Below are 17,016 nucleotides of genomic sequence, written 5' to 3'. Positions count from 1 at the left end.
GGGGATTGGCTCCCCATTGGCTGCGCCTCCCGCCCTCAGGCCGCCATGTTGCCGCGGGCGCGGGGCACTGAGACTGGACAGTGGCTGAGGGGCGCCGGGGCCACTTGGGGTGGGACTTGAGGGGGCACCTGAGGGACACCGCGGCTCCTCCGCCGGCCGCCGCCGCCGCTGCCGCTGCTGCTCTCCGCCGGGGTACCGCCCGCAACGAGGCAAAGTCCGCTTCGAAACTTCCTTGCGGGACTTTGAGCAACTTGAGGCCGCGGAGTTGTAGCCGACCACGGCTCAGGAGGCGGCCCCTGCTCGCCGCTGGGCCCTGCTGTGTGGGGTGCGACCACCGCGGTCGGAGCAGGTAGGAGTCCGGAAGCTCACTGTGGGGAGGCTGGGCAGAGCTCGCTCCGTCGGGAGAAGTGCCGGCGCCACCTCGTCCCGAGCGACGGTGTCGCGTCCCGGCCGCTCCCCGCAGGCCGGGGCTGAGGGGGGACCCCGGGTGGGTGGGAGGGGCTGCGTGTTCCCCTGAGCCCCGCGGGAGGTTCGGATTGAGAGTTCGGGAGTCTCCGCTCCCCCGGTACCTGTGGCCTGGCTTGCCAGGACAGCGGATTTAGGGAAGTGTCTGGATACACGCATTCATGTGTGAGGTGGTATAGAATAAACAGGATGTTTGTCAGGCTCCAGTCATAAAGTTATGCTAATTGCCCCTCAGAGTTCCTCTGCTGCTTCTCTTGGGTAAATTTGTAACTGATAGTTATTGGCTACAGTGTTTTATTTACATAAAATCTGTTTTTAATTACTTGAGTCTTTGGGTGAAAAAAGTAAGATGCTGTGTTGATGAATAAGTAGAAACTTTTATGGAGTTATTTCAGCCAGGAGAGAGCTGTTGGATGACTTTTTAAGAAAACATCCTCAAATGCTTAGGATATTTCTGTAAAGCTAAATCGGACAGGGTATTTTTAACCAATCTTACTGAATTTCTGTGCAGGTCAAGGGTCTTGCACATTTTCCTTTTGATTTTTTTGCTGTTCTATGTAAAGCTATTTGTATTTCTAAAATTTGACACAACTTGTTTAGCAGTGTGTGGGTATTCATCAGTATTCTGTTTTTTTATCCATGCAGCTGGATTGAGAATCATCTGGAGGAGAAATACATTTCATGTGAAGCTCTACACTTCAGAATCTATTATCTATCTTAACTTATTTTTGCATACTTATAATTTTATATAGCTGCTAAATACAGACCATGCCTAGCAGAATGGGCTCCAAAATTGACCTGAACAAAGATTTCATCAGAGTAAAAACACACTACAGTGGGTAAGTCAGTGTGTCCTTTCCTCTGTGTTGTGACCTGTCTATTTTTGAAGCATATTGAGCAGGAGTTTGTGGTCTGACCTAGTGATAGAGTAACCAGGGCTTTGGTGGATTTGTAATTAATATCACATCAGGCAGATAAACTTCTGAGCTATTAAAATACCAGTCACACTCCTGCAACGTGCTGATCAAGAAGAAAAGTTAATTTGGTCTTGTCTCAGAACGGGAGAAAATGTGCATAACTGACAAACCCACAGTTATTGTGAGTTGATGGGTTATTGATTCCCACAGTCACAGCCAGGTCTAGATCCATCTTCTGTATCCAGATGCAGTTATTACATTTTATCCTCTCTATAATCAGCATGTTATAGTCCTTTATGACTTCACTCAGTTGTCAGTGTAAACAGGAAGGTTTTATTGCAGCAACATGAAATTTGAGTTTTCAGGGATGTTTGATCTAATTGGTTTGCTGCCACTCTGAGGACCTTAAAAAATAATGCTTTAGTCTCTCGTGTCTTCCTTCAAGGCCTGAGTTTAAGGCATTTGAGAAGTTAAATATTTGGCCCAAGTAGATCCTTAAACTTGGTTGGAAGTATTTAGACTGAACTTGTTGGCATTTAATACTTGACTTGAGTGATCTTTTCTGATGTTTTACTGTTAAGTAAGTAAATGTGTCTACTGCTGTGCATGTTCTTATATTATGGTGTAGAAAAAGGCTGTTTTGCATTAAGTGTGATGTAGTTGTGCAAGTCACTTCACAAATTTTATTGAAAACAAAATGTTTTCTTTTTAAACGTACCTATTTATCTGTGCCATGTAGTTCGAAGTCTTGAATTTAGAGTTCTAGAGTAATTAAATTAATGAGGTAATGCAACGGGAGGGCTGCCTCAGCTCTGTAAGGGAAGGCACTACAAACACCAGTAGAACTGTGTGTAAATAATTTGTGGTGGCTTGCTGGCAGGTAGTGTTGATATAAGGAGTGTGTCTGTGGAACTTGTGTGCAGAACTGAGGGAGGTGGTAATAATTGTGTCAATGTTAGAAGTCAAGTAATTATTATTGCCATGTTTTACAATAAATTATGGTAGTTTTTCCTGCAACACTACATTCAGTGCAATAATGCAAAAAATTCATTTTGCATTAGCTGTGAAGTCTGTAGAAGTTACAAACAAGAGTTCCAAGCTCTGTGAATTTTGTTTTTGTTCTGCTGATCAAATTATGTGAAGTAAAACTCTTTTATTATAGCTTCTACAACTGATCATCTCAGTGTCTCCATTGCAGTACTGCACTCAGCTTTTGAACGAGTTTGACAGACTGCAGGAAATCATCAAGGGCATCTTCAGAACTAGAGACTAACTTATTCAAGTAGCTGCTAAAGTTAAAATAATAGTACAGATGCCATATTGAAATCCTTGTTAGAAATCTGAGCATGAGGAAGTTTGAAATATGAATGTTGAGTGTATCTCTGGAGGTGAAGTATCTTGGGTATTCCTGTTTCTGGGTGTGACAGAGTTCCTAACATAGCACACTAGAAATCACTGCCAGAAGAGATTACAAAATTAAAACTAAGTAACTGCAGTGATAAACTAAGAATTATACAAGTTGCCTCTCTAGTTTATACCTGGTAACTTGAAATCACTGAAACTGCAGTGGTGCAGTCTGGTTTGCTGTGTATTATCTTGTCTCTAAGATGTGATATGTTTGATCTATCACTGGAATTATTTCTCTTGCTATAACTGCTCAGACAGAACTTACGGGTCATTAGATCTTCATATTACTGTGTAATGTCCAGTTTCATATACTTTTTTTTAAACTGTCCTGTGGGATTATGTAGTGTTAAATAAGGAATGGTTTTCATTTCCCTGTGCCCTGATTGCCTGATGTGGCTGTAGAGATGTCAAGATTAAATACAGTAAGTCTCAAAGGAACATGGACATCATGGATATGAAGTTCATTAATTTACTTGTAGAATGAGATCTTTAGAATAATTTTAACAATTCAAGGCTCATTAGTGGTTGCCAGCTTTATTTGGAGTTTATAGTGTGTAGTAGTGTTACCTTGCAGTGTATTTTCAGTTTCTGAATGTTATGTAGATACTTATGAAAGTGTGGTTGTCCACGGTTACCACACATCTACAGCTGCTTGATTTCATGAGTGGCTCATGGTGGCAGTGCTTTAAATAATGAGCTGCATTTGTTGGTGACCTTGTCTTTGGGCAAGGCATTGTACCAGCCCTCAAACATTGCTGTGAGAACCAGTTTGGTCTCTTACTTTCATAAATGCATAAAACATGACTTCTTTGACAGGGGAATGTTCTTAAACTCAACCTCACCTGACAGTTCTCAGTGTTATGGGCGATACAGATTTACAGGTTGGCAGTGGCATATGTATTTCTTTTGCTGTTGCTGTTGTGAAGAATTACTAAGTTGCTGTTCTTCGAGATCTCTACAAAGTATAGATTAAAGATACACTTGAAAAGGTAGCAGTGCTTTTAATCTGAATTTGAAGCAGTATAGTTTTTTAAGATTGCTTTAGAGCTTTGCTAATCATAATTTTTCTTAGCAAAGGCAAAATGGTGAGTTATTAATGAATATAATTTAAAATGTAAGTTGTAGCGTTTAAGAATTATAAGAATAAGTTTCTTATTTCAGTGTAGTACTGATCAACTGCTGGCTGAAAGACACAAGTAGGCAGAATATGTTGTATAACATTTTTTCTAAAATGACTTGTCACACAGTATGGAAATAAGAAAATTATCTCATTCATGTTGGACAACTTCTGATATATTTCCTATATTAAACTAAGAGGGGAAAGAATTACACATGTCAGTAGCCATTAACTACAAAACAGTGTCCTAATTGTCGTCTGGAAGGTTTTGAAGGCAGTGAAATCATAGAAGTTCATCTCCTGTTTCTTTTTGCATTTGTTTATTAATTGATTTCCCAGACTTAGTTATTTGAAATATAAAAAATATTTGAAATATAAAAAATATTTGAAATATAAAAAATATTTGAAATATAAAAAATATTTACTATTTTTAAAATAGTAGAGAGTCTTGTTTTTATCATCAGACTTTGTTTTGCATAATCTTTTTTCCTCCCTTCAGTATATGACCTGCTTTGACTGGACTTGTGAACTTCCATTATATCAGAAGTTATTGTCACAAATTCCTGAGATAATGTATAGTTTACATAGAGAGTTCAGTATTGGGTTCACGTTCTCTAAACACTACAAAGGTAGAGTGAAAGATGCAGAATTTGAGTAAGATTTTATCTGAATTTTCCTGTAATTACAACTTTTGAGGATACACCTAATCAAAGCTTCATCTCAAACAATATAGTGGATGTGAGGAAAAGCCTACAGTTTAAAAGGATTTTACAATAATTGAGATTTTATTTATCTCCTGATGGAAGAAGCACCTGGATTTAAAAAAAAATATTACGAAAACTTCTGGTGTGTTTTTAACAACACTTCAAATGCCGATAATTATAATAAGGGAGCTTGGCTCACCCAAGTAAACATGCATTAAAGATGGGTAATTAACACATTTATTTCTTCCATACTGAAGTATTTTTAATTTAAGCACTGTGAGGTGTAATCCTGCTGGCATAGTGGGAGCGTTTTATGTGAGGAATGCTCATTCTCTATGATTCTGCAGCTTGGTGTCCATAGATGGAACTGTTGAAATATGCAAGTATTTTCTGATAAAATGTTTTCATCTTCTGCAGGGACATTCTTATAACAAATTTGGATGCATCCATGAGCTATGCTGAACTCTGTGATGAAGTGCATGAGATGTGTAACTTGCAACAAGAACAGCCAATTACCCTCAAGTGGATTGATGATGAAGGTACTGGTCTGAAATATTTCTCAGGGTTTGTGGGTCACTGTGGTACAGAGAAGGGGCATTGAGGAACTTGTATGAACAAATATCATAATGTGGAGTTTTCTTGTTTCTAAATACCTAACTACAGAACCCTGTCACAGAGCAGGGAGCTTAGAGAAATGAGACCCAAGACATCAGGGTTGATTGCAGTAGCACTCAAATTCACTTCTACAGAAACACCTTGTCAAAGCCAGGGCCTGCAGAACTAAAACTGAATACAGAAAGGTGGAAAAATACCAAATAGGTTGGGCTGATACTTGTAGTGGTGTGTTTTGTTTTGTTTTTTTAATAGCTCTCTTAGCTGATGGTGCTGTTTGAGTGAATGGAATTTCAAAGTTCTGACCTTGGAAGGAGGTAGCTGGTAGTCAAAGATGACTCAGCCCTTTTTATGACACCAAGGAGTAGTATTAATACTTCTAAATTTTACTCTATATCTTTTAAATATCAAGAAGGGCAAAGGCAACTGTACCAACCTCAGTTTAATAGTGGTATAACAAAAAGTAACCTGATCAGAAGGACATGGAAGATAATTACATTGCCTGTACTTAGCTGGTAGAACTGCACACCTGCTAATAAAGGAAGATTATTGCAGGGAAGAGGAAAACTCCCTGAGTTTTGAGTTGGAGGATTCTAAGACATGAGTCCTGTTAAGTGTTTATTGGTTGGGCTCTCTATTGCATTGGCTTTTTGAAGCTTACTTAAATTAAAATGAAATTATTTAGTCTTTGTTCTAGTATTTTCCTCTAGTCTTGGTTAAATACATACCTGTACAACCTTTTTCTGGTTCCTGGGTTTGAGTTGTTGAGTTTCAGCCAATCTGCTGTGTTGGCTGTCCTCGATCCTCCTGGGTTTTGTGAGTTATCATATTTCTGCATACAAGTGTTTTCACTTATTGCCACATGGAATTGAAGTTCATTTGACTGAAACAAACAGCTGTTCTCTTTGAACTAACTAATAGCAAACAATTGCCGATGGCATAATGAATAAACAAAATCTACCAAGAGATGAAGAAAATAGACTGGGCTTGTATGGTGTTTCTTTGTTTTTGACAAGGTCCAAAAGGTTTGAACTGTGAAGAGCTCACTCACGATAAAATCCTGTAAACATATAAGTAATATGGATTGTTGATTTGCAGTACAAGAAATTCTTTTGTCTTTCATGTTGTATTATTTCTGCATTTATAGATCATCAAACAGCAGTGGCCTTCAAAGAGAGGTAGCTGGGCCCTGAATTCATCATTTTACAAAATAAGAATGTTTTTTAAAAATTAGAAATTAAAGTTTAGTATGTGGCTTTACACTGGTGTCATCACTTGGCCTGGCTATCATAAGGTCACCTGTCACCCAAGGTGTGCTGCAGGAAGGTGGTTGTTCCACAAAGAGATGGGTTCAGAGTAAAAGTACACTTGCTTCTTTGCTTGCTCTCAGTGCATTGTGACATACTGTACTTTATGTGTGTCTGGTTAAGTAGATTTATGGATTAATTATCCAGTTTTAACAAAAATAACCCTCCCAAGGTAATGCTAATAGTCTGACCACAAGCAGACAACAAGAAGATGGGGGGGCTCTTCAGGCATATTTGTTCACTTCTGTATTATTGGTTATCCTGTAGGATAGTTCTGTCTACTCAATTTTGATAAAATTTTAAGGAATAATTGTGTTGTTCCATTTGATCAAAATGCCAGCTTAATATTAAGTGATTAAAAGAAAGACAATACTTGAAGCTGGTACATTTTTTACTAACTGAAATTCTCCACTGAATTCTTCACGGGTAAATTTTCCTGTGTGTTGTTTTTTTTGTTAGGTGACCCCTGTACCATCTCATCTCAGATGGAGCTGGAGGAAGCCTTCCGTTTGTATTGTCAGAACAGAGACGAAGGGCTGATTATTCACGGCAAGTATTGCACAGTTCAGGATCCCCTCTCTGTCTGATAATCCCAGCAACTGCTTAAGTGGGAGGTTGGAGTGACTCCCTTGCCTGTCAAGTATCCTTCTTAGTGTAGCTGCTGTCCTGGAGTTTGATGCTGGGGAAGGAAGGAAGTGGAGCTCAAAGCTGAAACTGTGCAGGAGTTCAGCACTGCACAGATTTGTTCATGCTTTATTCCAGTATAAGCTCCTGCCAGTCTGGAACCAAATTTTGATTGCATCATTTCTCATGCAGAATTATTTAAAGGCTTCCAAAAACTGTCTGTGTGTAAATCTATTCAAGAATCAAGGGAAAACTACTACTGAGAATCTTTTACCTTAAAAATCTAATGTTTTTGTTTTAGTTTTCCCAAGTACTCCAGAGAAACCAGGCATGCCTTGTCCAGGAGAAGATCGTGAGTACTAAAATGTTATTAAATTCTAGCTAAATTTTTTTTTCTGTTACATGGAAAAGAAGTATATTAAAATATTTTCATAATTAGTGCTGCATATGTGTGTATCTGTTTTGTTTTCTTAAAAAAATGTAAAATGTTTTACATTTTGTCAACAGAGAAATTGCATAAATCGTTGTATCAGTGCTGATTTTTGTGGTTCAGACATTCAGAGGAGGAGACAACAGGATTTTTGATGCCTATTTGAATGTAGGCCTTTGCTTTTTGTGGTTCTTTTGATTTTTTTTTAACTTTCAGGTGAAAGAAATGATGTACTGAAGAGGGAGGTACAGCCATTTTAATAGAAAGGTTATTAATCTCTATAAAAATAATCCTGTGTGAGGTAGATAAAATTCCAGAGGAAGGACACATAATTGATATGGTTTACCTGTATTTCAATAGCCTGAACTGCACAGGGATAAAAGGATTAAATAGCTGTATAGTCAGTTCTCATTACAGAGGGATGGCATCAGGACTTTAGTTCATATCTTGGTAAATGTTAAGGAAGGGAATGGGGATAATTGGGTGCCAAAGGTATCAGATGATGCTTGGCTGCTCACAGGAGTATAAAGAAAAGCTGACTGAAGAATTTGAAGAACTTTTGCTCTTCTCTTTGAGAAATATAAGAGGAGATAACATTAATTGCTGGTAAGAGCAAGTACTAGGAGAAAAGTACTTGGTTGATCAGGATTTACATTGACAGACTGACTAAAGATGAGTAGTGCAGTGGTAATAGCTGTGAATGCTATTTTTAAACAGAGAAATAATACTAATAATTGCACTCTTGAGAACTTCTATGAAGATGGAGAGAGGTGAAATAAATACCAAAAAGTTAGAGTTGAAAAATTATTTTCTACATTTAAACTACAGTAGATGAAAGATTGACTGTAAAAGCCAGGTAAGTTTTCATGTTGACTAGGTTATAGAAATTGTTTTCTGGAAAGGAACAAAGAAAGTAAATGTACAATGTTAATTTCTCTAATTTGCTGAACAAAGACAACAGATAAAGACTCTTCTACTGTGATTAGAAGAGTAAAAGAAATTATCCCTGAGAGACCTAATTTAATGAACCAATTAAAGGTGTAGATATTCTAGTAGGAAAGTTTTTTGTGTTAATTTGTTAGAAGTTTTAGTTCTCTCAAGCCACGAGATGAACTGCAGAAAGCACAGCTGAGTGTGGCTCAGCTGACCTGATTATTGTGTCTGTAGGGTATTTCTCCTTGTATATTTTTACAGGTCACATTGAATCACACTCACATTATTTAAAAAGCCTGTTTAGTGGGATGTACTTGATAAGGGATCTCTGATCAGGTTTCTCATGGTTTCATGAGTTAATTTGATGCACATTACTTCTTTGCCTCTGTGGGGCCTGCATAGAAATTGGGCCCTGTGCCCTAGGTATAACTATTTTTTGCAACAGACCTATTTAGCATAGACTAATACATTCAGTATTGTTGCTTGTTAGCCAAAGGCCCACAACAAACATCTTTATTGTACTTGAACTGTATGGAAATGTTACTGTATTGGTGATACAGTTTATTTAAGGGACTGTTTATTTTGTCAGGACTGAAACACTGTCTTTGCCTCAGAAAATATTCATCATATCTGCAATTCTTATTTTGTGTCTTTATTGCTGTAGTTATGTTCATAGGAAATCCTTTTAAAAGTGGGGATATTATATCATATATGTATATGTTTTCTGGAACATCGTGTTTACACTATAAAGGAGTTTAGGAGTTTGCCTTGGTTTTTTTCCAGAAACAAACAGTGAAGTAGTTGGTCTATCCAAAATAAACTTCTACTTAAATTAGCAGTTCTAAGTGTGGATTGCTAGTTTGTTACAGAACTACAGACAATTTGAAATTGAGTTTTTAAATAAAACTATTCAATTGTGAAATAATTACTTTTCCAATCTGTTGCTCAGATGTGTCCATCTTAGGTCATAGAGTGTCTCTTTCCAATAGTTTGTGATCTTCTGAAGTGCAAATCTGTATTTCTCTAGGATTGTAGGGTTTTTTCTTTTCAGCTCTTTCAGAACAATAATCCTTTGGAAGAAGAGTGCAGGAATACAGACTGGAGGGTTTGCATTTATGTTGAAATTTAATAATAGAGTTGCTACCTATCCTCACCTTTGTTAAACTGATATGGTTTTGAGATTGTACCAGTCAGCAAAACTTGAAATAAAAGCCTGTAATCCATTAATGAAATAAACCACATGATTAATATTTCAATTCTATTTGTATGACTTAATGAAAGTTATTTCTGTGCTTGAAGGACCTCTGTTCTTATATTGATGTGGTGCTGTCTGTGAGACAGAATTTGCAGTCTCCAGCATCTGCATTTGTATTGTCTCTGTATTCCTTTGCTCCTGAATTTCTATGCTTTCTGTTGGAGCCAGCCCCAGCTCCCAGTGTAAGTGCACAGCTGTGGTTACAAGCAGCCCCTTTCCCTGAGCTAACTGTGCTGGCAGTGCTGCTGTGAGGTGACAGTGAAGCTGAAACTTCTCCCATCCCTTCCCAGCCAGTGAATGTGACCTCTCCTAGGCATTTCCATCATCTGCTGGAGCCTTGGGTGCTTGATCAGTGTTTCCTGAAAAAGATGGCAGACTTTTAGACCAGTCTTGCATTTCACTTTTACTTTTTCAGTAGATGAGCTGTTCTTTCAGAATTAAATAAACAAGGTCGTTTCAAAGGCTTTTGGTGAGTTCTCTCCTGTGCCCCGAGGTGCCAGCACTCCTGACAGTGCGTGTCCCAGCAGCTGATTGGCAGCTTTATAGCTTAGTTATTGGAGTCTCAGCTTATTTACCCTGACAGATCTTGATCTGATTTATCACTCTTAGTGCTGCAATGCATTGTGTAACACAGCACATCCAGCTGAACAATTCCCATCGATTTATAGGGCTTCCCTAACAGAATTGCTGGGTTTATCAGAGAAATACTTGTTTTGGTGACATCAGCTCCTTGACATCCATGCCATGTTTTAGTTGTGCCTCAGCTGCTAGCTACAGCCTCTCAAGGGAGCCAGTACCACCCGTGCCTGGATACATGAGGCAGAGATGTGAAAGGGAGAGACGGGGTAACCAGTCTTCCATTAAATATTTGCTCTTAATGTTTGAGCTGATCCTGCCTATTGTCCATGGTGTCTAATGGTATTCATACAGTGGTATCCGTGGAATAAAGGGAAAATGTTTCATTTCATACCTACTACATTGTAAATTACATGCTGAAGAGGCTAAAGAATAAAACCCAGTGAGTAATGCATGCTTTTTCTGTAGATTTTGTGTCATCGTTGTGGTTGCTGTTGTTAGCGGTGGGCACTGATGCGGGCTGTGTGTACGTGTGCTGCAGGAGAGAACTCAGCATTTTGGTTATGGTACAGTCGCTGTGCCTGCCACCCTCCCTTGCAGCCATGGATTGTTACAAATGCAGAGATTCCTGCCGCCTCTGTGTGTAGGGATGTGGCTGAGAGACCTCCTGGAAATGCTGATAAAATTGCATTGAAAGGACTCCTGGGGAATGTATTTTAGGAGGAGAGGAACAGAAGAGTGAGTGATGCTGCTGCTGCTAATATTGGAGATTAATGACAGAAATGTATCCCAAAAACCCTGACGGTATGTTCTCAGGGCCTGTTTATTGTAGGTTTGCTGATGTAAAGGCTAACCATTTAGGAGCATAATTTTCTGAGGCCTTTTTGTTGAATTCTGCTTAGTGGATTGTCATAGATGGCTGTTTTTTAATTATGAAATACTTGTTTTGAATGAAGGGTTACTTAATTTCTAATATTGTCAGAACTAACTGTGCTAGTTCACTTCTGCTTAACAGATCTGTGTATTTAATATTCAAATTCATCTTGGGTTTGGATAGCTATTATTTGCTGTTGGCTTCATTAAATAGAAGAATGCAGAAGAGTAAACCTTTAAATTAATTAACAGAAGAGAATTAATATGTTTTTAGTGTTTTAGTACTTACGAGATTAGTGTGATAGTTTTTATTTTCTAATATTTCTGGCTGATTTTTCTGCCTTTTTTTTTTTTTTTTTCTGTAATGATTACACTGTTGTGCATGTCTCCTATGCTCTTTGTTTATCTGCTCAGTATTTTAGTGTTAGGTGTTTGGACTTCATTTTCCCCAAAAGCCATCTTTCTTGAAAATTTCTTCATAGGCTTAAGTAAAGGTATCTTAGTAACCTAATTATTGTTGTGGGCTTTTTGTTTTAGGTATAGATATTTGATTTTGCCTCATGTCCTGCCTGATACAGTGAAATAGCTTTAAAATGGTTCTTGCTGGAGTAGTGTGGCCTGTAAATATTTTTCTAGCTCATAAGGCAGGTTTCTCCCTTCATTTGTTACTGTATTGGCAGCAGTGATTAGGTTATTCAGAGCACGTGAACCAATTTAATCCCCCAATGAAGAAAAGAACTATTGCCACCATAGAGACTGTTCTGAAGACATAGATTGGATTCCACTGGATAATTAGGCAATTTTGAAACAGCTAGTAACCCTCTCCTGGATTTTAGTAATTGAACTAGGGGGAGGGAGGGACTGTACTTCTTTAATGTAAGATATTTTTGCTTAGGATTTGAAAATAGCTGTGTCATAGTTTCTCAAGAGTACCTGAAATCTCTTCCTCTGTCTTAACTGTACCATGTTTGTGTCATATATGACATATTTGAAAAAGAGACAGATTTTGAGACAGCTTAAGTTACTGAGAACAGAATTGTAGTTAAAAGTCTGGTTTATAATGTCATAATCATTTCATGATTTTTTAATTCTGAATAATGTCAGCACTTTTCTTAACTGTGAAACATCCAATGAATAATAAAGGGCTGGACCACCCTTTTTTTAATTCAGGCATAAAATTATAAAGCAAAAGTCTGATTGTGGGATTTGAGATCTGCCCTTAATTAAAGGTACTGGGTGTCTTAGCAGATGTTTGTGTTCCAATTTATAAACTATAGACTAAAATGACAATGGCCTAAGGAATGCATGGGCTGGTTTTTAGGTGTCGCAAAAGATCTCTGTTCTTTATTCCATTTCCCCTCTCCTAGATGTTACTCAGAATATTGTATATTAAATGCAGAAAGGATGTCACCTGGTTTCAGTAAGCTTCTCTTTGATGTAATGTCTAGTTCCTCTCCCTGTGTTATGTCTCATACCTTCTCATAAGCTGGTAAATCCACTCTTGATATTCAGACACTTGGGTAACTAAATGGGCAAGGAGGTGATGAAGCTTTTCAATTTTGCTGGAATCAGTGAACTTTCATGGGCCTGCTAAACCTGAGTTAGGTCTGTGTGTTTCAGTAGCTTGGAAGAGCTGTTTAGTATGTAACTTCCTCATTTATACAACCAAGGTTAATTATATATTATTATACTTTGTTCTGTGTAATACTTTCAGAAATTAGTTCTATTCAAGTTATGATTTTTTACATTGAACTGAGCCACAGAATTCACAGCAGAGGCCTGCAGGGCAAATGTATGGGCCCTTCAGCATTGATCTCCTGTATTTTGGAGTTGCTGTGAGAAACCAGATTATGTGTGAGATTTCAGTGCTGCTCATTTGGAGTGGAGAACACCAGGAGCAAACCTTGGGAGGCTCTGGTAGCAGTTGTATCCTCTGAGAGCTTGCAGTAGTGCAAGTTTGGGTAGCAAATAAAGCAAAAAGCAGCAAACTTGAGGCTTGCTGACAGGGTGGCTCCCAGGAGAGGCACAGGAGAGCCCTGATCACTGTCAGGGAGAGAAGAGTGAGCAGACTGTACAGTTCATCCTAAAACCACATGGGGAAGGAGCTGCCTTGGGGAGTGGAAAAAGGAAAAACTGATCTTCTCAATATTGACCAGAAAGTGCCTCATTTGTAACTCGAGTTTCATTGCTATTTCTTCTGCATCTGTTAGGGCTTGTCCTTGAATTGTTAGCTGGTGACATGTTAAAAAGGAAACCAGAAACTATTTGAAGGTAGTACTCCAGGATTTTAATATGACCTTTATTTTTACAATTAATTACTACTACAAATAATGCTATTGTAGCCTTCTTCCAATAATTTAGGTTCTCATCTAGTGCTCTTCAGTAAAGCAGTGCAGGTGCTCTGTGACTGGCACAAGACTCCCTGTTCTTTACTTTGCCAACTCTGATGAAAAGTTACCTAACTTTAATTTCAGTTTCATTTCAAGCACATGTTCTTCGGTAAGCTTTTGGTAGTTCTGTGATCAGCTTCATATGCAGTACTGCTTTGCAATACAAGTAAAATTGTCCAGGTAACTCTGAAATGAGGGGGAAATAAGTGTATGGGACAGGCCACTACCAGTGGAATATTTCAATACAAGTAGACAAGAGTAGGACTTCAACTTAGAAGAAGTCAATAGATCAAATATGCTAAAATTAATTTTAAAATCACATTTGGGACAGAATAAGATAAATTAGTTAACTGTTTTCCAAAGGACAAGAAGTGGGGAAATGGGACACTTAGAACAAAATCTTACAAAGTGTTTTCTCAGGGATTTGCCACTAGTTAGCTTTTTTTTTTTTCTTTTGATCTTTACAATAGACATGTCATAATTTGCTTTTTAAGATAAAAAAATAAGACTAGGTGAAAACTAGATCTGACCAAGTTTTAACTGATGACACGTGAATGATGTGGATTCAATTAATTCTGATTGCTGTCTCAGTCACAAGAACTGGACTTCTTCCCCCTTTCAGTTACCCATAGATTTGAATTACATGTGCTCAAAGGATGAACATTTTCTTGAAAATGTGTGCTGTCAGGTCTAGGGTAAGACTCCCAGCAAGTCTTAAATAATCCAGGCTGCTGCTGAGATACAGCAGACCCAAATTCCTGCACCAAACTTCATTAGGTTGCTCCTCACTTTTTTGGTTGCTTTCTTCAGTGATTCCAGGATGTATAAAAGACAGAGACTTTCTGTTAACCGGCTTTTATTTATAACAAAGTTTTGCTTCATGGATGTACTAAGACACACAGGTTTTTTTAAGAACAAAACAGTGGCCTGAAAGTGGATACAGATGCTACAGATTGCTTAAATGTTCAGAACTTCATTTTGTTGTACTTCAGTCGTAACTTAACTAAATTCAATAATTTAAATAAGTACTGGCTCAGTACTCTTTCAGCTTGATCAAACATTTTAATGCAGCTCCTAAATGATGCTAATAGAACATTCAATTCACTTTTCATTGTAGTAAATATTTTAATGAAAGTGATGAAGATTTTTATTTTAGGAGGATTAATGATGCAATCATCAGAAGAAACCTTTGGACATACTATTTACCATGCAATGCAAGTTTGGTTTTGGGATTCATGTGACCACTGACTTTGTAACCAAGGGAGTCAACTGCACATCATGAAAGAGTATGAACTGAAAATTGCTTAGAGGGCCCAGTTAGAGAAGGGAAAATAGGAACCTGTTTTCCTTTCCTAAACAAAAATGTTAATCACCTTCAGAAGTGTGGATCCACCACCAGTTGTCTTCTAGCCCTTTTCATAACATTCTTTCAAATTGGAGCACCAAATAAAGCAGCATTTTATCCTGTGTTTGGGACAGCCTTGCAAAGAGCAGAACTGTCACCACAAGATGCTGAAGAGGGAAGGACATCAGCAGGTTGTGGTCGTTGATGTGCCCAGAGATGCTCAGAACCAGGACATGGTCACTGCTGGGGCAGTAGCCACTGACTGGACTTAGTGATGATTTCCTGAGTAGCACTTGGTATATTTTGTTATTTTCAAGTACATCTGATAAATTGCACATAAAATCACAGGCTTGTGAGTCAGAGACTCACTTCAAATGAGCAGTAGTGCTCTTGTATTTGTGGCATTGTCTTTGGAGGTGTGACTTTGTAACCTTGCAGTGCCACTGAGCCATTTTAGCAGCAGGATTTGAAGGTGATCATCCAAGAGCTCAGGCATGAGGGAGCACTGGGGGTGTGTGCAGTGCAGGTGGGACTCAACTGCCCCTTCTAAGGCACTGAGGAAGGATGTTCATCCAGCTGTGCTGGGTAAATGCTGCTGCTCTGTGGGACATTTGTTTCCTTATAGGATCTCCACTGATCCTACACTTCCTTGATCATTGTTGCTGGCTTAACTGTGCTTTTTCTTCACAGAGGTTGATCTAACTTTGTAGTTGATTTTAGTGTCTGTTGGAGAAAAAAAGGATGGGGAGATGGTTTCCCAAGTGCTAATAAGCCTTAAATTTAATTTTAAAAAGCTATTTTCTGGCCATTTAATATTTTGCAATATCTGCAAGAGGTCAAAGCACTTAATACCTCCATATTGTTAGGGATACTCTCTTCGTTTTCCAGCTTCAATTGTAAATAGCAACTTATTCATAATAAAAAGAAGAGCCAGTTAACATCCAATATATGTCTTAAATTTGCTTTCTGAAGCATGTGAATTGTTTAAATGTAACTATTTGTAGGAAATTAAAAAACAGATGTCAAGCAATGTACTATCAAAGTGTACTTTGTAATTTAGTGCCCCAAAAAATATGTTCTACCTTTAGATGTAATTTCTTGATCAAGTCCAGTCTATCTGAAATGCCAATATCAATTTCCCCCTTGTAATTCATGAGTTGGTTTTGAAAGAATGCTCACTTGTGTGGTCAGCACAACATTAAAAGAACAAAACAAAAACTGGGCATTCTGGTAGTGTCCAGCTGGCAGGCTGAATAATTGGCCTGTAAATAAGTTGTATTAATCTCTGAGAAGTGATTTGCAGCTATAGCAAATTACCTCTGTGCTCAGGAGAGGAGCAGATTTCATTAGAGCTGGATCACATAAAAGCCAACTTTGGAATTGCATTTGGAAATCCAAATAAAGAGGGAATAATTTTTGTGGCCATCTTACTGCTCTTCATTGGTGTAAACCAACTGTATTGTCATTTGGAAAGCAACTGTGCCTCCTTCTATTTTCCCCTGCTTTTCCAAGTTAGATTTTTCAAGGCAAAGTTCTCATCCTTTCTGTGAAGTTCTGCAGACCTCATTATGGAATTGAGGAGTATCTTCTGTAGATAAGTTCATTTTAATTAACACTAAACAGTAGACATTGCTTGTCTATTTATATCCACAGTAAAATTTTATTTGTGTGTTCATGCTTTTCCTTAGAATATTTTTCTACAATATCTTTTAAAAGATGAGGAAAGAAGCCCAAACCCAGTCCTAGGAAATGTCATTTCAAATCTATTTGTGGGGTTTCCTGTGTATCACTGTTAGTGATGTAGTTGCACAGTTTGACAATAGAGGGAAAAATTGCAGAGCAGCAATAGCCTGTTGTTCCTCACTGCTCTTTAGGTAGAGGCAGCTGATTAATTTTATTCTGAGTGTTTTTATTTCCCTTGTACTCTTACTTTGAAAATGCCTGTGTTTTTTTCTTTCAATTTTCCAATCTTGGAAGTAGATATTGTATTTAAGATATGTATTTGTGTTCCCCAATTAAAAATTGTTATCCCTGCTAAGAGCTTAAAATATATTTGATTTT

General features: G+C 38.1%; 1 protein-coding gene across 6 annotated transcripts in view; it reads left to right on the top strand.

Moving 5' to 3' along the window:
* The first annotated feature begins 86 nt into the window (after positions 1-86).
* PRKCZ (protein kinase C zeta) overlaps positions 87-17,016 on the top strand; it is a 40,691-nt gene continuing 23,761 nt past the window's right edge. The window contains exons 1-5 of one of the 6 annotated variants that reach the window (XM_033519256.1): positions 87-349; positions 1,111-1,304; positions 5,028-5,149; positions 6,989-7,078; positions 7,455-7,505. In XM_033519256.1, coding sequence (XP_033375147.1) covers positions 1,234-1,304; positions 5,028-5,149; positions 6,989-7,078; positions 7,455-7,505 — 334 coding nt within the window. In that variant the 5' untranslated portion in view covers positions 87-349; positions 1,111-1,233. Of the gene's footprint in view, positions 350-1,110; positions 1,305-5,027; positions 5,150-6,988; positions 7,079-7,454; positions 7,506-10,561; positions 10,790-10,988; positions 11,152-17,016 lie in introns of those variants that run through there. The other 5 variants (XM_033519255.1, XM_015648211.3, XM_015648215.3 and 2 more) reach the window with 5 other exon arrangements.

This window comes from Parus major, chromosome 21 (assembly GCF_001522545.3).
Source record: "Parus major isolate Abel chromosome 21, Parus_major1.1, whole genome shotgun sequence".
Classification (NCBI taxonomy): domain Eukaryota; kingdom Metazoa; phylum Chordata; class Aves; order Passeriformes; family Paridae; genus Parus; species Parus major.
This window is presented reverse-complemented; position numbering and strand designations above follow the sequence as displayed.